This window comes from Capsicum annuum, chromosome 5 (assembly GCF_002878395.1).
Source record: "Capsicum annuum cultivar UCD-10X-F1 chromosome 5, UCD10Xv1.1, whole genome shotgun sequence".
Classification (NCBI taxonomy): Eukaryota; Viridiplantae; Streptophyta; class Magnoliopsida; order Solanales; family Solanaceae; genus Capsicum; species Capsicum annuum.
In genome coordinates this window covers 168,667,253-168,688,601 of record NC_061115.1, presented here as the reverse complement: position 1 = coordinate 168,688,601, position 21,349 = coordinate 168,667,253, and the positions used below count along the sequence as shown (strand labels likewise).

At 35.1% G+C, this 21,349-nt stretch overlaps 1 protein-coding gene across 1 annotated transcript; it reads right to left on the bottom strand.

Moving 5' to 3' along the window:
• Positions 1-472: 472 nt before the first annotated feature.
• Positions 473-1,590, bottom strand: LOC107871776. Its single transcript, XM_047412196.1, has 2 exons — positions 1,137-1,590; positions 473-963 (listed from the first exon to the last, which is right to left on the bottom strand). The coding sequence occupies exons 1-2, from the start codon at positions 1,588-1,590 to the stop codon at positions 473-475; spliced, it is 945 nt and encodes a 314-aa protein (XP_047268152.1).
• Positions 1,591-21,349: the final 19,759 nt, after the last annotated feature.

The following is a 21,349-nucleotide window of genomic DNA, read 5'->3' as shown; positions in this document are numbered from 1 at the left end:
TTTCCATTTCTTGGGGTTATATAACCGAGTTGTTTGGGTGCCTAGGTATCCCGTTGAAGCAAGAATCAGGTCAAACATAGTTCAACACCACACTAGTGATATATAGAAAAATCTAAAGGGTTGATCGAAGCCGACATAGGTTGCCTACGTATCCTATTCTTGGGAATTCAGGTTATCACGTAGTTAATACATGAAAGGAAAGGGATTCTAGGCAATTACACATCATAAAACAAATAATACCATAAAGGCGATTACAAATAAATCAAGGAAATAAAAACTAAAACATCCTTCAAAAATAGTATCTCTTTACCGCATCAGAATTGATTGGTTTCGTCCACTCTGGACCATTTATCTCAGATAAAATCAGTGCTTCTCCAAATAGTACCTTCCGAACGATGCATGTCACTTGCCAATTCGGAGCGAACTTGCCTTTGTACTCTTCTTGGTGAGGAAATATGCATTTGAGAATCAATTACCCAACTTCAAATGTTCTAGCTCTTACTTTCTTGTTGAAGGCACAGATCATCCTGTGTTGATACAACTGACCATGACACACGACAACCATTCTTTTCTCATCAATCAACATGAATTGTTCATAGCGAGCGCAAACCCATTCTTTATTACTTAATCCGGCTTCTTGAATAATCCTTAAGAAAGACATTTCAACCTCGGTAGGTGTCACAGCTTTATTCCCATAAACGACTAGATAAGGAGTTACCCCAGTAGAGGTTCGAACTATTATACGATACCCTAGTAGAGCGTAGGGCAATAGCTCATGCCATGATCTACCATTTTCGATCATTTTCCTCAAGATCTTCTTGATATTATTATTGAAGGCTTTCATGCCTTCATTCTCTTGTGGACGATATGTGATCGAGTTGCGATGAATAATTTTAAAATGATCACAAATCTCATTCATCAAGTAACTATTCAAGTTATCCCCATTATCAGTAATGACTGATTCTGGCAATCCAAATCGGTAAATCAAGTTATTCCTGACAAAATCTGCAACTACCTTTTTGGTGATGGCTCTATATAAAACATTTTCAATCTACTTAGTGAAGTAATCGATAGCAACCAAACTGAATATATGCCCATTTGACATTGGTGTCTCTATTGTTCAATAACATCTATACCCCAAGCTACGAAAGGCCAAGGTGAACTCATCGCATAAAGATCATATGGAGGCATTTGAACTGAATCTCCGTGTATCTTGCTTTTCAGGAACTTCTGCACATACTTGCTACAATTGTTTTCCATAGTCATCCAGAAGTAACCAGTTCTCAGGATCTTTATAGCAAGGTAAAACCCATTTATGTGGGTCCCGCAGGCTCCGGCGTGTACTTTTTTTATTAATTTTGTGGCTTTCTCGGCATTGACAGATCTTAAGAGTCCTAAGTCTGGAGTCCTCCTAAAAAGGATTTCCCTACTTGGAAAATAATTCTTTGCTAAACGCCGAATTGTCTTCTTCTGATTGTTGTTGGCCTCTTCAGGATATATTCCAGATTCAAAGTACCTTTTAATATCATAGTACCATGGTTTCCCATCAGGTTCCTCTTCGATGTGCGCATAATGTGCAGGTTGTTCCATCAATCTTATTTCCAAAAAATCAATATAACTCTGATCTGGGTGCTAAACCATGGAGGATATTGTATCTAAAGAATCAACAAACTCATTATGTATCCTCGGGATATAATTGAAATCAACTTCCTTGAATCTTCTATACAAATCCTGCACAAGCTCTACATAAGGGGTAATCTTGGAGTTATTCACGGCTCATTCTTCACGTACTTGGTGAATTAGCAAATCTGAGTCTCCAGTGACCAACAATTCTCGAACACCCATTTCAAGTGATAACTTAAAGCCTAAGACACAAGCCTCATATTCATTCATGTTACTGGTGCACGGAAAGCACAATTTAACGGTTATAGGATAGTCTTAGCCTATTTCTGACACCAAAACTGCTCTAATTCCTGAGCCTTTGAAGTTGACCACTCCATCAAAAAACAATCTCTATCCGGGGTATATCTCTGCAATGTCTTCTTCCATGAATAAAATCTTCTCATATGGGAAGTAAGTTCGAAGTGTCTCATATTCATCATCAGTCGTATTCTCTGCTAAATGATCCGCTAAAGCTTTCCCCTTGATTGCCTTTTAAATCACATAAGCAATGTCAAACTCACTCAGCAACATTTGTCGCGTGGCTAACTTTCCTATATGCATGGATTTTTGAAATATATACTTCAATGGATCCATTCTGGAAATGAGATATGTTCTGAATTGTCTTGATCTTAGAGGGTTCTAGCTCGGTACCCCTTCTACTGACTATGAACTCTACTAATTTCCTGGGTGGAACACCGAAAGCACATTTAGCAGTATTCAAATTCAAGTTGTACTTTCTTAGCCTGTTGAAATTTTTTACAAATGGGTCAAATAATCTGAACTCTTGAAGCATTTGATAATTACATCATCCACGTATACTTCAATCTCTTTATGAATCATATCATGAAATATCATCGCCATAGCCCTCATAGATGTTGTACCAGTATTCTTGAGACCAAACGACATCACCCTGTAATGATAAACACCCTAGGGCGTAATGAAAGCCGCCTTGTCTGCATCTTCTTCATCCATAATATCTGATGACATCCGGCAAAATAATTCCTAAAAGACTGTTTTTCATGCTTCGTGTAATTATCGATGAGGATGTGGATGTTGGGTAGCGTAAAATTATCTTTAAGACTGGCTCTATTTAAATCTCTGTAGTCAACACAAATTTGGATCTTGTCGTCCTTTTTTGGCACTGGGATAATATTGACTAGCCATGTTGGATATCTTGTGACTTCCAGAACCTTTGATTGAATTTGCCTTATCACTTATTCCTTGATCTTCAAACTTAACTCTAACTTGAATTTTTGCATTTTCTGTTTTACTGGATCAAACTCGGGATTAATTGGTAGCTTATGTGACACGATGTTGGTGCTTAACACCAACATATCATCGTAGGACTAATCAATGTATTCTTATAGCAAGTGGTTGAGTTCTCTTCAGTTTCCTCCAGGTTGGCCTTCTCCCTATTTTCAAGTTCTTCTATGTCTTTCACTAACCGTTTCTCATCATGGTCTTTCCATTCATCATTATTCACTTCACTTTGTTCATCTAGCACTTTGCATGACATAACATTGGCTGATTTTAAATTATTGCTACCTATTGAACGGGGAGTAAAAAGTGAAGTGGAAGTCTAGTTCAGCAACGTTTCTTCTAATTTATCCTCTTTGATTCCAGTTGTCTTGAAAAATTCATCCATGGTGGCATCACATTTTCCCTATTCCATCTTCTAAACCATCGCTTATAGGTTTTGAAAACATTACTGGTAGAGCCCGATTTTACTATTAATCATTTTTACTTTCCAGTAACAAATCTATAGTCAAGAGGGAAATCTCTTATTCACTTCAATCTAGTGAAGTAGGTTCATTTAATGTCAACACAGAGTAGTTTCTATTACATGTAGAGTAGAAATAACTCAAAGGATGATGTATTAGATTCTGTTTGTAATAAGCAAAGCAAGATGATAAGGCAGAAAGTAAACACATAAATTTGTTTCTCATCTCATGCCAATTGATCCATGGAGTAATAATAACTCGAGAATTTCAATGAAAAGGATTTTGCTCATTGATATGGGTAGGTTAAATTTATCAGGAAGGTTCAATTCTTTTTTGTTTTGACCTTATTTCTTCTTTCAAGAAAGTGGAGGACAACAGAGTTTTTAAAGATAGAGGCCTGGCCAAAAGGCTGCCTACGTATCTCACGGAGGAGAAATCAGGCTCTACGTAGTTCAAACTAACTCTGCCAATTTTGTCTTGACTGGAGAAAATTTTCTATTGCTCTTTTTGGTCCTTTATACAATGGTTTATTCTAAGTTCACATTCAACCTTCCTGAAATGGTAGAAATAATTATAGAAAATTTTGAAAATGATTACAGACTTTATGAGAGACTTAGGAGACTTGGAGTACATTTGGTCGGACTTTTGTATAGTGGGGTATATTTCTGCCTAGAGATGCTATATGAAAAATGGGATTGGATCAATTCTCCTTTGATTCAAATCCACATAACACATATAGACACATAAGCAGTTATATCACACAAGAATATTATAATAAACGTGCATCCTAACTGGGTGACCCTTTTGAGCCAAGGATTGACCTAGCGTATTTGAAGGAAGTATATGCTTTTTAAAACCAATCCATTATCTCCCAAAAATCTCCATAGAGAAAAAAAGTACAAATGCTTACAAAAGTTTCACAAAAAGGATACAATTTTTAGGGAAAGGAGAAACAATATGAGAGAAAGAAGGTCCCACGCAGTGGATACAGAATAATAGCTCGTAGATGCTCATTCATCAACTTTCACCCTTTTAGCTTTGTTCACTTTTTGTCATGTGCGACATCTTTTGATTATCAAATGATTCTAGTATAACTGTGCTCTATACTCATATGTCATTAGTCTTGGAAATCATGCAATCGTCCAAATCGATTAATCATCAACCTCTTGCCTAGATCGCTTTAATTTTTTCCTCAACTGGTGGATGATTGAGGCATCTTACACGAAAACAAGCAAATTAAGCTTTCTCCCTACCCCAAAAGGATAATGGATTGGATTAAATAACATATATTTCTTTAACAAAAAAATATGATTCGTCTGTAATTGGATCGGGGCCAATAGACGCAGGGTAGGTTTTCTATTGGGCCCAATACTCTTCTTGGATATTGGGTCATCCTAAGCTCATGCCTAAAAAAAGGTTTTGGTTTAGATCTATCCTGGGTGTCTAGAGTGGATTTGGACATAGATTCCCAAGCGGATAACTTGAATTTGAAATACAAAAAACCTCCGACCACCTAACATGCCGATAAACCGTTGTAGTCCCAACACTTGATTTGGAGTTGATCAACAGGGGCCGGGACATCAATGAAATCCCAAAACAGTTTAATAATTATCATGCGGGATTATGCCATGAAATGCAATAGTTAAATTTCGCAGAATTTAAACATATAAGCACATAAACAGTTTAATAATTAGTCAAATAAGCTAATTCAAATATTTGGTTAGAACCTACTTAAAGTTCCCCAACAGAGTTGCCATTTCTGTTTGGCCTTTTTTAGGTTTTGAAGGACTGGAAAACATTTATTTTGACTTTTTAAACTATTTCAAAACTTTAAAGAAAATTTTGAAACAATCTAACAAATTACAGAGTTGGCACTTAATTTATTTGAAATGAAATTAAGAAAACTTTAATAATAAAATCCTAAGTCTCAAAATAGCAAAAGACTTAGGCTTTTAAGAAAATTCCGGGTAAGAGGTTCCTATTAACATTTTAAGAAGGTTTTAAAGGCACATAAAATGTCCGCTAACTTGCGGTTATCCAGACTATTTGAAAACTACTTTGACTAACATCAAAAAAAGAGAAGTTGGTTTTTGAAAAGAAAGTGATTAAGAAAATATTTTTTGAGGTTTATGCAAAATCAGTTTTTTAAATACTTAGTAGGGAATTTAACTAGGCCTAACAGTAATAACAACTAGCACGTAAAAGGAGAAAGGAGAAACTAAAAGACTTAGGCCATTAGGCCCAAATCAATAAGCTTGTCCTGAGCTAATTTGCACTTTTGGCCAACCATCACCTGTCCTAATCTAAATATTGGACTTTCGACCAACAACCTGCTTCACATGTATTAACTTACAACTTTGGCTTCGAGGCCCAATTAATGAACAAATAGATAAATAAATAAATAAATCGATAAAGAATAAGATAATAATTAAAATCGAGATTTTTCAAGTCTCTTAGAGACCTTATCAATGGGTTTTGACCCATTTCCCTTCTTCTTACATCTTCTTGCACCCGCATGCTATATAGTCAACTTTGGTCTTGAACTTCGGACTTGACTCGAAAAGGTGGGCCTCACTGGCCCATTAAAAATGTAAGAGGAGAGGAATCCATTTGGACTCGAGACATTTCTTGCATGCAAACAAAAGATAAAGAAATTAATATACGTTCAAGGCATAAAAGTGAAATATTTCAAAGCAAAAGAAAATATCAAGAACCATTCTTTGAATGACAATGATAAGCACACTTGCACACATAAAACAGAAACGAGAGTCAACAAATAAAATGCAAAGCAAAGATACCCACTTATATGCCTCATGATTTATGTTCATATTAAGAATGAATAAAGGTAAAAGGAAGAAGAACATATTCGATGAATCAATGCGTGAACAAACAACTTAAGATTCCGAAAGTATTAAGGGATGAGGCGATAAGAAAAATACCCACGACTTCTAAAATTGAACAAACATATACACTAATCCATATAACAAGAGGAAATCAAGGCTAACTTTTCAAGAACAGGAATCTTTAAACTCCAACAAAAGCGACATTAACAATGATTCATATATCCAAATCATGGCCAACTTTAGGAAAAATATGTAATGACCTATGATCTATATTTCTAAGACATAGTTGATTCTCTTTTGATATTATGAATCAAAGAGAGACATGAATCAAGTATTTACACACACAAAGAGCACATTTAACAATTCAGAGTAAGAAAATTAGAATAAAAGTTTAGCATCTCTAAAAATGAAATATCGTTCAACAATCATACTATGCGTGACTCAAAAATATCTAAATAATTCTATTTAGCAACAAAAATCCGAACTTTCTCATCATTTTGACAAGAAAATATGCGAACAAAAGAAAAATAAACATCTTGGATGGAAAATAAATTTAGCACTTCATCTCTTATATGTGAATTTTGAAATCCATTAAAATAATTAGCAAGCAAATGATAAATTCTTGACTTAACCAATTACTGTTTTTATTAAGATGAAACAAACAATAGTAACTATTTTTTCAACATAAAAGAAACAACTTTACATGCTAAAAACAAACATATCTGCCAGCAATGAATTTAAACAAGGAATGAGTACGTCTTTTGAGAAAAGATCAAAACTTTATACATAATAATCAAAGAATAAAGTCAAAAGGGAAAACAATCAATATTAACTATTCTTTTCAACATAAAGGAAATAACTTCACATGTTAGAAACAAACATATTCACCAACGTTGAGTTTAAATAAGACATGAGTATGTTTCTTAAGCAAAGATCGAAACTTTATTCATAATAATCAAAGAATAAGGTACAAAGGCGAAACAATCAATCCTAACTATTCTTTTCAACATAAAGGAAATAACTTTACATGCTAAAACAAATATATCCAACAACAATGTGCTTAAACAAGGTATGAACACATTTTAAAGCAAATATTGAAACGTTATCGATAAAAATCAAAGAATAAAGTCAAAGAAATACATTCAATGATTGCTAGCTCATTTTTATACCACGAACATGAAAACAACAAAAATATCGATACCACAACGTCCTATGGCCTTCAAGGCCGTCTACAGCAAATAATCCCAGCAAACACAATTCCAACTACTAACTACAAAGAAGAAGGAGATAAAGAAGAAAACAATAAAAAACTAAAAAGAAAAATGTGTGTTTATCTTTTTTGGGGCAGTAAAACGGGACTTCAAGCTTTCTTCGGAGTCTTGATCACCACCAAAAAGCAATCTTTTGAGAATCCCGATTAGATTACCGCTTAAAAATTTTTACTAATGAAAAGAAATTTAATTATTTGCTCAAAAATATTTCCCACTCTTTGAGAATTTTTTCCTTTGAGACTTCCTTTTTTTTTTCCTTTCTACCAAAGTAGTGGTAGTATTTATAAAAGGATGGGGATTCAATTCTATTAATCCACCAATGTGAGAGAAAGTAATTAGGGGTGTTTCTGAAATTTTAAAAATTAAAGATAAGGTGAGGTGGAAGATAAGGGGAGGGAAATTGTACAATATAGTATAATTTTTGAATTTCAAAAATTGAAAAAAGGACAAGGTTGAGGAGAATTGTACAATGTAGTACAATTTTTTGAATTTCAAAATTTGAATTTGGAAAAAGGACAAGGTTGAGAGGGAATTGTACAATGTAGTACAATTTTTGAAAAATTTAAATTTGAAAGAAGGATAAGGTTGAGGGGGGATTGTACAACGTTGTACAATATTTGAAATTCAAATTTTGACTTGGAAAAGGGACAAGATTGAGGGAAAATTATACAATGTAGTAAAATTTTTGAATTTCAAAATTTGAATTTGGAAAAGGGACAGGGTTGAGGGGGACTTGTACAATTTAGTATAATTTTTAAATTTCGAAATTGGAAAAAGGACAAGGTTGAAGGGAAATTGTATAATGTAGTATAATTTTTTAATTTCAAATTTTAAATTTTGGGATTTGAATTTGATTTGGTTTGAATTGGGTAAAAATTATGAGAGTTTGGGGGAATTTAGGGTTATTTAAAATATAACTAACCCTCATGAGTCGTACCCTCCCAATACGATTGGAATCCACTACTCGTATCCAAGTCTAAACCCTTGGATCAAACACTTTCCAGTATATGACTCATCCAACCAAATTGTAACCACAACATACGATCAGCATCCATGACCTGTATCCCTGGAAGAATAAAATACCTAGGGAATTGAACATTGTTTACCATATGAGTCCCTGGTACGATTCGTACCCTGGATTACGGCTCATGGTGAGCCACTCATGCTCAGATCCAACCTAAGTAACTAAGTTTAAGATTAAGTTAAGGAACCAAACGACCCGTAACCACCAATACGACTCGTACCCCTAAGTCGTATCCATTTCATTAACCAAAATCCATCCAACAACCAACACTGGTCAGCATAAGACCAGACTATACCATCTGTACCCCATCATACGGCTCGTACCCATGAGTCATATTGGGTCCAGGGATCAAAATTCCAGGAAATTTTCTAAGGTACAGAAACTATGGTGTTTCAGTTTCCCCAACTAGGAGCATTCATCCCTGAATGATGGACAAGGTAGGGATAACCATACGTTAGAGTCATTTGTAATATTTTATCAAACATATTCCCAATCTTTAACAAAGTTAAAAAATAAAGAGGCAAAGATATAAATCTTTTCTTTAACAAACTATGAAAATAAAGATGTGTTGAAGACACATACCTTCTGCACGAATCCCAAGAGCAGAAAATAAATGCAGATAGTTGGACTTCATGTCCTCTTCCACTTCCCAAGTAGCTTCTTCCAACTTATGGTTTCACCAAAGTACCTTAACCAAAGCCACATCCTTGGTTTGCAATCGACGAACCTGCTTATCTAAGATTTCAACCGAAATTCTTCATAAGACAAGGAATCCGTGAGACCCAATCCTTCCAAAGAAACAACCGAAGAAGGATCACCAACATATTTCCTCAACATGGAAACATGAAAGATCGGATAAACCAAGCTTAAGGTAGAAGGCAAATCCAACTCGTAAGCAATATTACTAACTCTACACAAAATCTCATAAGGACCAACATATCGGGGATTGAACTTCCCCTTCTTGACAAACCGCACTACTCCCTTCATGGGAAATACCTTGACGAAAACCGTATTCCCAACCTCAAACTCCAAGTCTCTACGCCTAATATCCGCATAGGACTTTTGGCTACTTTGGGAAGCCTTAAGCCTCTACCGAATCACCTTCACCTTCTCTATAGCCTGGTAGACCAAATCGGGACCAAACATTTCTGCCTCACCAAGCTCAAATCAACCAATAGGAGATCTACACCTCCTACCATACAATGCCTCAAAAGGGACCATACCAATACTAGAATGATAACTATTGTTGTAAGCAAACTCTACCAAAGGTAGATGCTCAACCCAATTACCGCCATAATTAATCACACAGGCTCAAAGCATATCCTCTAGTGCCTGAAAAGTGTTCTCTCCGCTTGCCCATCTATCTGCGGGTGAAAAGCAGTACTCAGACTCACCTTAGTCCCCAACCCTTTCTGAAAAGACCTTCAGAAGTGAGATATAAATTGTGTGTCACAATAAGAAATAATTGAAATAGGCATCCCATGCAGCTTTACAATCTCCTAAAGATATAGCTTCGCATAATACTCTACCGAAAAGGTAGTCGCACTGGCAAAAAGTGCTAGACTTAGTCATCTTATCCATGATGACCCAAATCAAATCATATTAGTTTCAATACTAAGAAAGATAGGTAACGAAGTCCATATTGATCACTTTTCACTGCCATTCAGGCAAATCAATTTCTTGATACAACCCTCCTGGCCTCATGTGCCCAACCTTAACCGGTTGATACACCATGCACTTGTCCATAAAATTAGTCACATCTCTCTTCATACCATTCCACCAATAGATCGCCTTAAGATTATGATAAATCTTAAATGAGTCAGGATGAACAAGATAGCACGACTCATGTGCCTCAGCCAAAACCATTTGTCGCAACCCATTGACATTAGGAACACAATGACAAAGAGATCTAAATACTGCCCCAAAACCTTGTTCATTAGATCCATAAATGTTGTCGGGGCATTATTCAACCCAAATAACATCACCAAAAGCTCAAAGTGCCCATACCGAGTACGAAAATCCATCTCAGGGATATCCACTTCCCTAATCTTTAGCTGATGGTACCCAGACCAAAGATATATCTTAGAAAAGAACTTGGCACCTTGTATTTGGTCAAATAGATCATCTATCCTTAGAAAAGAATACTTTTTCTTGACCGTCACCTTGTTCAACTGCCTGTAGTTAATGCACATCTGAAGGAATCATCCTTCTTGCGCACAAACAATACCGGTGCACCCCAAGGAGATACACTAAGAAGAATAAATCCCTTATCCAGAAGATCCTTAAGTTGCTCTTTGAGTTCCCTTAACTCTGACGGAGCTATTCTATACAGAGGAATAAAAATTGGATGAGTGTCCGAAATTAGATTAATACCAAACTCTATTTCCCTATCCGGAGGAACACCAGGAAGATCATCCGGAAAGACATCTGGAAACTCATTAACCACAAGAATTTATTGAAAAAAAAACCTTCTGAGTTAGAATCTTTAACCCGAACCAAGTGATAAAGACAACCTTTAAAGATTAGCCTCCGAGCTCTAAGATAAGAAATAAACCTCCCCTTAGGAGCTAAGAAAACACCCTCCTAATCAATAATCGTCTTACCAGGGAACCTAAAGATAACCCTATGGGTCCAACAATCCAAAGACGTGTAACAAGAGTGTAACAAGTCCATACCCAGAATAACATCAAAATCCACCATATCCAACTCAAATAGATCCACCAAGGCCTGGTCGCCACCAACAGATACCACACACCTCCTATAGACTCTCTTAGCAATAACCAAGTCACCTATCGGGGTAGAAACAGAAAAAAGATCTAAAATAACTTTCGAATCAAAACCAAAAGACACAGACACATAAAGAGTCACATAAGACAAATTAGACCCTGGATCAAACAAATAATACACGTCACAAGAGAGGAGCTGTAACATACCAGTAACGACATCATGTGATGCCTTGGATTCTTGTCAGGACACCAAAGCATACAACCTGTTCCGACCAACACTAAAACCAGGAGTAGTAACGAAAGCAGATGATACACCACCAGGTGTAGGAGTAGAAGATAAAGCAAAAGGAATCTTATTCCTCCCTCCTCGTAAAAACCTTATTAACTGGATAATATTTGAGTCGATGGCCTGCCTGGACATACTTGAAGCATTTATCCCTTCCTTCATTCCAATAACCCCAATGAGGACAACCACAGAACCAATAAAAAGGACATGAAGAAACTGACTGACCTCTGCTCACCTGAGATTGGGAACCCGGTGCTCGAGAATTATCACCACCATGATAATGCCTGTCGCCCGACTGATAAGGAGCACTAGCAGTAGAGTAGGAACCAGAACTCCCCCACTTATTTTTCTAGTATTTGCCACCATCTCGACCACCCTGAGACTAAGCACCTCCCTTATTAGAAAACCTACTCCTTTTGCCCTGCTTATCCCCAAAATTTACTTACTTCATCTTTTCATCCTCCACTTGCTACATATGAATAGTCAGCCTAGAGATGTCCATATCCTTAATTAGCAAGGCAGTTTTGATCTCTAAAATCAGGTCCCAATTTAGCCCAGAAGCAAACTTTCTCATTCTTGCCAGCCTGTTAGCTACTAAATCAGGAGCATACCTTGACAACCGGTGAAACTTCAAGGCATATTCCTTGACAGACATCTTTCCCTGCTTGATGTTTACAAACTCTTCCTTTTTTGCTTCTCTTAACTCTTGGGGAAAGAACCGATCTAAGAAAGTATTAGAAAAAGCCTCCCGCAACCCTTCCTCTTCCACATCACCTCTATTCCTATCCCACTTTTCATACCATTGATATGCAATATCTTTGAGCTGATAAGCTACAAAGTTTTCTCCCTCTATAGTGGTACCCTGCATCACCTAGAATATCTTTTCCATCTCATCCAAGAAGCCTTGTAGATCCTCCTCTATCTTCACTCTTACAAAAATGAGAGGACCCATCTTTATAAATTGGCCAACCCTAATAGCCTCAGTGGACAAAGCATCATTCGCACCTCGCTCAACCTGAGCAACAACTAATTTTGCAATAGTATGAATAGACCGATAGAATTTTGCATTAGTCACCTTGCCTTAAGAAAGACTAGTAGCAACCGGTGAAACTCTAAAATTATCAAGGATAGGACTATGAGATTGAAGATGAACCCAATAGTAGGATGCACCCCTTTAGCGTTACCCTCATATAGAATAGAAGAATTTCCTTGTGTTCCAGATCTACGAGGCATGATCTGAAAGATGAAAAAATAAGGATTAGAGAAGATTCCAGGACTGAGAATTCAAGCTTGAAGATAGAATACCAAGAAAGTGAAACATTCCTAAATGTCTTATAGCCTCTCCCTTATGAGTGTGGCGCACTACACACCTGTAAAAGAGACTCTACTCGACACGGCTTTGTGAACTCCCAATTGACCATGAACCTAGGCTCTGATACCAACTTAACACGATCCACCCTGGGCCAAATTGTAATGGGCGTACCAAGTATGACCAGGATCGAAGACCACCCCCATTACCCAACCCAACCCAACCTCCAGTCGCCTGCCCTAAGTTGACTGAATTTCGAGCATGAAACTTAATAGTGTAACTGCTCACACAAAGACTCTAGGAATAGATCAAACCATGACCAACCCAACCGAGTCCAACCATCTTATACCAGTAATCCAACCATGCCAAACCACATCAAACAAGGCCATAAACCAGGCCATAACTAAAGACATTCCAAAACATAATATAATTAATCCCAAAATAAAGTATGATAGAACAGTGAGAAATTATGTCCAATGATTCTAGCTTACCAGCCTATTTCAATGCCAAGGTTGACACTTATACCGATCCCGCCCATACCAACCCATAGAAGTACCACAAAGCCTCTATCCAAAAGAGTAATGGAATCCGATTGGGACATGCCCCCAATCATAGCCAAAACCAATATCTAGAATAAAGTCAAAATGTCTAAATGTATCCATAACATAAAATAGAGCCTTTTGAAAGGATGGAAGTTTACCACTTCAGTCCAAATGTTATCCTCAAGTTAATCACTATGTAGGAGGAGTGGAACGGCCGGTTCTTGCATAGTGTATATATACAGCCGCAAGTAGACGGGGTTAGTGAGTGACCACCAGCATGATCTTAGGATAAGGATAAAACAATGCCATTTATAAAACCAAGTAAAACCATCCGTATACATACACCCATACATACATATATATAACCATACCGAGGGTCAGATTTAACATGCCTTTAAAATCTTTACCTAGGTTGTGTAGCTTTGCTGTCCTAAACTATTTATGGGCTATATGGGTTTAGCTCCCCCTACTGAAAGGCCCCAGTGTGTGTAACCATACGACCAGGGAAATATACATCCCCAAAATAAAGTGTAACATCATGAACACGATCACTAAGACCAACCTCATATCGGCAAATATGAGTTTTCAGTTTTCCCCTTGGGACCTCCACCTTCCACGGCTTTGCTACACATCCCGCCATTATTGCCCAATTAAAACCAGTTTTCCAAATAACCAAACCATTATCCATTTATTAACCAAGGCTATTGATATTGGTATCGTCATTCCAACCCTTACTTGGAAGTATCATCCATAGCCAACTATTTATAGGTTTAAGCGGACTTTCAAGTGCCCTTTTATTTACCATATTAAACCACTTGGGAGACTTTCACATTCCCTACAAGCATAACCGATTAGCCTTTAGCATTTTCAAACGATTTAAACCATGCATAGTTTATTTGCCAAGTTTAAAACATGCAAGAGTTCCATTAAGAGAAGTCAATACAATGAACATATATTTATAAGCATTGTGTCAAACACATTGGGGGGCATAATATAACTAACACCAAATTCCAATTACCATTAAACCACTCCCGTGAAATCCAATTATCTAAAACCACCATTAATGCATATAAAAGCATAATTAAAACCATGGGAAATATAAAGCAATTAACATCAAAACTCCCAAATCATATTTGAAAGCCAAAATCCATGCAATAGTAAAATCATGAAAACATTTATATAAACCATACCTTTAATTAAATTAACATGAAGGAAGAGAAACATGCCTTAAACCAAGATGATGACAGAAAGAAATCACCAAGACAAGCCCTAAATTGATCCCTTGGTTAAAATCCTAGCTCCCTTGCTCAATAGCTCTTAAGAGAATTATGGATATTTAGGAAGAGTTTCTAAGTGTTAATGAATAGAATATTAGGGTAAATATCCTCCCGGGTAGGTTAAAAGTAGTGGGGACTTATTAGGATAAGTAGGAAAATATCCAGAATACCCCCACTTAAGTTGCATAAAAGTCCCATCATAGGGATATGGCTGGACCTCACGAGTCGTACCCTCCAATGCGATTGGTATCCACTACTCGTATCTAAGCCTTAACCCTTAGATAAAATACTATCTAGTATACAAATTATCCAACCAAGTCGTAACCACAACATACGATCTGTATCCATGACCCGTATTCCTAGAAAAATAAAATACCTGAGGGGTTGAACACGATTTACCATACGAGTCCCTAATACGATTCATACCTGGCTTATGGCTCATGGTGAGCCACCCATGCTCAGATCCAACCTAAGTAACCAAGTCTAAGATTAAGTTATGGAACCAAATGACTCGTAACCACTAATACGACTCGTACCCCTAAGCGTATCTATTTCAGTAACCAAAATCTATCCCACCAACAAACATTGGTTAGCATACGATCGGACCATACCATCCATACCCCCATCATACGACTCGTACCCATGAGTTGTATTGGGTTCAGAGATTAGAATTACAGGAAATTTTCTAAGGTTCAAAAACTAGGGTATTTCACTTAAGTTGCTACACTAGTTGAGTGGTGCATCAGCTGGAGACTTGGAGAATTTTAAGTCTTTGCGGATCCTTCAAGATTTATTTGGAACCTCGTATACATAAACAAACTATGTTATCCTATAAATTTCGATGCTCCGAACTCAATGGCAACATTAAAATTTCAAAAAATATTCATCAATTTTACAAAATTCCCTGAGATCCAATTTCACAACTTTTCAAACTGGAGAACAAAATGAGATACAAAAGTTGCAAAATCACACAAATCATGTTATCAACCTAAAATCAATGTTTCGGATCTATTAGCGTAGTCTATATTGAATCCGATATACAAAACAATAAATGTTGATCGAAGTCAACTAATAAGCCTTTTTTACCTCCAAAAAATATAAACTCACACAAATCACATCGAAATGCATTAGAAATTGTGCCAGTCATTTTCACACTCCTACCACAAAGCAACTACGGGGAGAGGTAAAATGATCGGATCACACAAATATAAAAATTCATAAAAATACCAGAAATGAAGTCATTACATGAAATTTTTAGAATTGTTCAAGACTTTTTTGCTAGTAACACTTTACCAAAATTTATAACACATGCTAATTTGGTTCTCATACCAAAAATGATGAAGTTCGGACTTTTTTAGATATGAGACTTAGTATCCTCCATAATTTTGTCAACAAGATTCTGTCTATAATCATTCATGATAAGTTGGAGGGCATTGCGCTTGAGTTGATATCTACTAATCGGTATGATTTTATTAAAGGAAGAAGTATTATTGAAAGTATCCTACTTACTCAAAAATTAGTGACAGACATTGCTAAAAGAGGGATCTCTGCTAATGTAGTCATTAAGCTTGATATGGCTAAAACCTATGACAGCGTGTCTTAGTTTTTCTAATGAGAGTGTTAAGAAAGATGAGATTTGCTAAAAGCTTTGTAGATGTGGTGTGGAGATTGATTTCTAATAATTCTTATTTAGTATTACTCAATGGCTAATCTTATGGTTTCTTTCACTCTACTAGGAAAGTGAAATAAGGATATCATTTGTCTTCTTTGCTTTTTATCTTATCATCAATGATCTATGTAGAGTTGATTGATAGAGTTCAAGAAAAACTTCAGGCTTGGAAAGGAAAGATGGGGGTAGGGGTGTACAGACCAAACCATCAAGTCAAACCAAACCGACGAACCAAACCAAACCAAACCAAACCGAGAAAAAAAATCAACTTATGATTTGGTTTGATTGGTTTAGCGTTAGAAAAAAAACGACCATTCTTGGTTTGGTTTGGTGTTAACCAAAAAAAAGTCAAACCGAACCCGAATCAAACCGACATAATATATATATATATAATATTCAAAATTTTTTATACATAAAATATTAATTATAATCTACTTTTTAAATACTTTTTCAACTAGTTTTAGTAATTTTCAATAATTTGAAAGTAAATGTAGATATATATTTAGATTTGAGCATTTAAGTTGTAATATTTGTCCATTAATTGCTAATTAAATGATCGAAAATTCAATATAAACTTAAAACCTAAACTTTTCACTCTTCATCTCACTTTTTAGTTTCAAAAGAGTTTTTCGCTCCTCATTTTTTCATAATTATGGTTTTTCATTAGCACATGAGTGAAAACTTATTTGATCTAATCTTCGATCACAATATAATTATAAAAACTAAAGATTATAAAAAAATTGAAAAAAAGTCAAAAAACTCAAAAAAATTGACTAAAACCTAAACCGAAAAAAATAATTTTATGTTGGTTTGATTTGGTTTGTTGTTTTAATAAACCGACATGATTGATTTGATTTTTGTTTAATAAAAACTGAACCAACCCGACCTATGTACACCCCTAGATGGGGGTATTGATTTTAGATCTATGTTTGATGTGTCTTGGGCCTTATATTCTAAACAGTGGTAAAGATTTAAGACATAAAATAATTTGTCATCTATATTTTTTTGTGGAATAAATATTGTAAGAAGCATATTCCCACTCTTGTTGAATGAAGGGGTTCTCAAGTTTGAAATGACATGTTAAAGAATAGGGACAAAATTGAACAACACTTGTGGTGGAAACCTAAGGTGGTACCTCATTTATTTGGTCTGACAATTGGACCAACCTTGGTCTTCTTCATTTGCATCAGTTAGACACTCATACTTATCATCCTATGGGAGATATTGGAGATTTGTTTGCATAAGAAGATTGGGACTTTGATGCTCTTCATGATTCTATGTTAGAATATGTGGTGAATTATATCATGGAAAAAATTAATTATATGTAGGTGGGTAATCAAGGAGATAGACCATGGTGGACAAAGGCAAGTACTAAAAAGTTCAGTGTTAAAAATGGATAGGAGTTGTTGAGACAAAAGAAAGATATTGATGGGGATATAAAGTATTTGTAAGTTTAACGATTACCTTTCAAATTCTCTTTCCTGTCTTAGAGAATACGGCAAGGTAAACTCCATGTGGCTATATTAATACATGTTTGGATACTTAATTTATATCAGAATTGTAGATGTTGTTCTATGTCAGAGGTTGAGACTATTGAACACTTATTTTAAGGGATATAGTAGATACAATAATATGGCATTATTATTTCAAAGCAGCAGGAATGTTAGGCTTAATATTAAACATAAAGCAGACCATAAGAAAATGATGGTCCACAGAAGGTAATCTTAAAATTAAGATGGTATACAAGATTGTCACTATTGTTATGTTGTGGTATCTGCGGGAAAGAAGAAATAAATTCTTCATGGTGGTTCTTACTTCATAGGAAAAATTATCTAGGAAGTCAATGATACTTTCAACAAAGGTGATTAAACTCGAGTTCAAGAGTGTTATTGGAATTAAAAATTGGCATAATATTATAGGTTTTGTGGAAAGATATATGGCTAAATTTTCTATCAAAATCATGAGATGGTTCCCTCCTATCGATTGGCTAAATGTAATACTAATGGAACATCAAGGGGTAATTCTGGTTAAGGGAGACTCTATTGAGTGTAGCATTGGAGGTTAACTCTATTAATGTCTTGAGGAGGTAATAGGACCCCTGTGAAGTTGGAGCGTGTCGTAGCAACTTTGGCCATAGTTTGAGGTTACTGAATGCTTATCTCTTTTTAATACTATCAATATTAGTTCTACTAAAAGAAAAATGTTCGAACATTAGAAAAACCCTATGTACATTGAAAAAAGAACCCCCTCCCGGATATATTTAGGATTCTTTTATCATTTTTCTTCTATTTATTTTAGGAGTGTACATTTATTCTCATACTACCTCTTTTTGAAAAAATAGGGATCAAATCACTTTTCTATGATTCTTCGAACTCTAAATAGAGTATAAAAAGAACATATTTGACGACAGGTGCTTCACTCCAAATTATCAATTTTATTTTTCTTATCATTTTAGCATTATTGTACAACCTCTCATAAAATTATTTGTAGTATATTCATTAAAAAATTGTTTTACTCCTAACCTGCAACAACATGAAAAATGCATCTCAGAAATGCAGAAAAAAAAAGAAACAAAAAGCAATCATAATTTTTTTCTTGATATCACGAATGATGGTGGAAAGGAAAAATCTCAAGGGACTTTCAAAATTTTAGAAGACAATCGTGTTACAACATAATTAGTTCAATGAATTAGGTTATATTGACATAGTAAGATTTTTTCTGCTACTACAACATTGACATGTTATAATAGGTTACCAATTAATTTGCCATAAATATTTACTTTTAATTCTTTATAAATGACATGATTTTGTAAAATATTTTTTTAACATTATATGTGCATTACAAATTTAATTTGTTTGCATTTCCTTTTCTTGTCACTTCAATTACTTGTGATATCCTATCAAATCTTTTTCTTTTAAAGTTCAAGCTTAAAAAGACAGTGAAGGCAACTTCCACCCATTCATTGCCAACATGATTTAAACTCTAGACCTGCAGGTCAGACTAAGTACATTAGGTAAGAAGTAATTCAATAGATAAACAAATTCATCATGACCTCAAAGCGAATATCAAACACCATGTGAGAACAAAAATAAACACATCATCCATGACCACACGCCCTGCATCCACTCTCGGGTATATGCTTCAACATGAATCATGCAAAGTAGATAACAATCATGAAATTTCATCATTGATATCAAAATTAAAAGTCAAAATCATGTTGATATAATGGTATTAATACACGAAAGCACAACTAAGCAATAAGGTTAAGAGAAAGTAAACTATATTATATATAAGCATGATAATTGTAAAATCCCACAAGTTGCTAGATAAGTTTTCAACTATTCGTCATATGTTTGAAGACCCAGAGTGATTATTTCAAACCATAAATAATTGTCATGACTATTCACATTAAGTGTGAAGTGTTTTCAATGCAATCATGGTCATAGAAAATACTTAGAGCAAAGTTGAGTTGAGAGCAATTTTATTGATTGACTTTTTATATTGAATTCTACAAGGGTCAACTTTAAACTAGCGTAACTCCTAAAATATAAGCAGTTAGGTGGCCTATTATATATCAATAAAATATCTTCGAGTCTTCTTTCCAACGCATCCAATATTGGAGTAGAAAATTATGCTTATTTTACTTGAAAGTGTCTGTCTGTCAGAAGGTGACGACTAAGCTAACGAGCCGTTAAATAGGTGACGACTAAGCTAACGAGACATAAACTAGGTGATAGGTTATCAACTCAAGTCGTCAGCCTTAACCAGCGAATGGCAAAATATAACTTGAAAGTGGAGACTAGGGCGATGAGACGTCACCAAACTCAACCTTGTTGTCAATTGAAAAATTCTACAATTATTTTTATGTTTCCTTAGGGGTAATTTGGTCTTTTACTCACATCAAACTCCTCCTCCACGACTTAAATCACCCTGTAAATGATATTGTCATATCATTAGTCAGTTTTCAATGCTTATTCTCCTTTACACTCTCAAGAGAAAAGAAATTAGGATTTCTTCCCAAAGTTCAATTTTCAAGGATCCAAATTCAAACTTTCCTTCAAGAAATCAAGAAATTCAGGTATGTGAGGTTTAAGCAAGTATAAACTTTTATCCTTGTGCCCCAAAACTTTGATTTTTTCAATTAAATTTATAAGACTTTCAGTTAGGGTTCATACCCAATTTTCATGTTTTCGAGATTATGGCATTATCATGTGATTAAAAGTTTAGTTTGCACAAGAATTTATCTTTACATATGTTTTTACTTACGTGATTGCTATTATGAGATAAATTTTATTATTTTGACATGAAGTTTGATAAGTTGATAAAAGATTTCAATCTGAGCATTGAGTTTGATATTTTGATAAGAAGTTTCAATGAGATAATGAATGATTTCAAGTTTAAGAAAAAATTATTAAGTTTACAAGAAGTTTAAGCTTATAAGCTCAAGTTACAAGGATTACAACATGATTAAAGTTCAGTTTTGATCTTATAATCTAAGATAAGACATGAAATTCACAAGTTTCCTCATGAGTATGATTTAAGTAAGAGAAACATAGTTGGTTTTCAGTATATAAAGCCCTTATTCTATTTTGGGGTGGATTTCATAAGTATGGGCATATAAGTATATGTTTTGAGAGTAGTATTTAGCATCGAGAGGGAAATATGGGTTTAGCGCATTCTATTCTTCAGAAACTACGTGCCACCATGGGTTTATATTTAGGGGTCTCGCCAGAAGTGTCCCCTCCTTTCTAAATATGAGCTACGTATAGTGATCACTTTAAGTTAAGGTTCTATTCCGATGGAAATGGTAGAACAACTCTCCTCAACGTGGGGTAAGACGTTGGACTCCATGATAGCTCACATGATTTATGTCGGTTATAAGAATCTCCCATAAAAGTAAAGATTTTAGAAACTTAGTGTAATGACTCACAAACTTTATTCAAATGTTGTTTTATGATTCATGGTTATGATATTTTAGCTTTCAATTTTATTCATGATCAAGGTGGTCCTTTTACACTT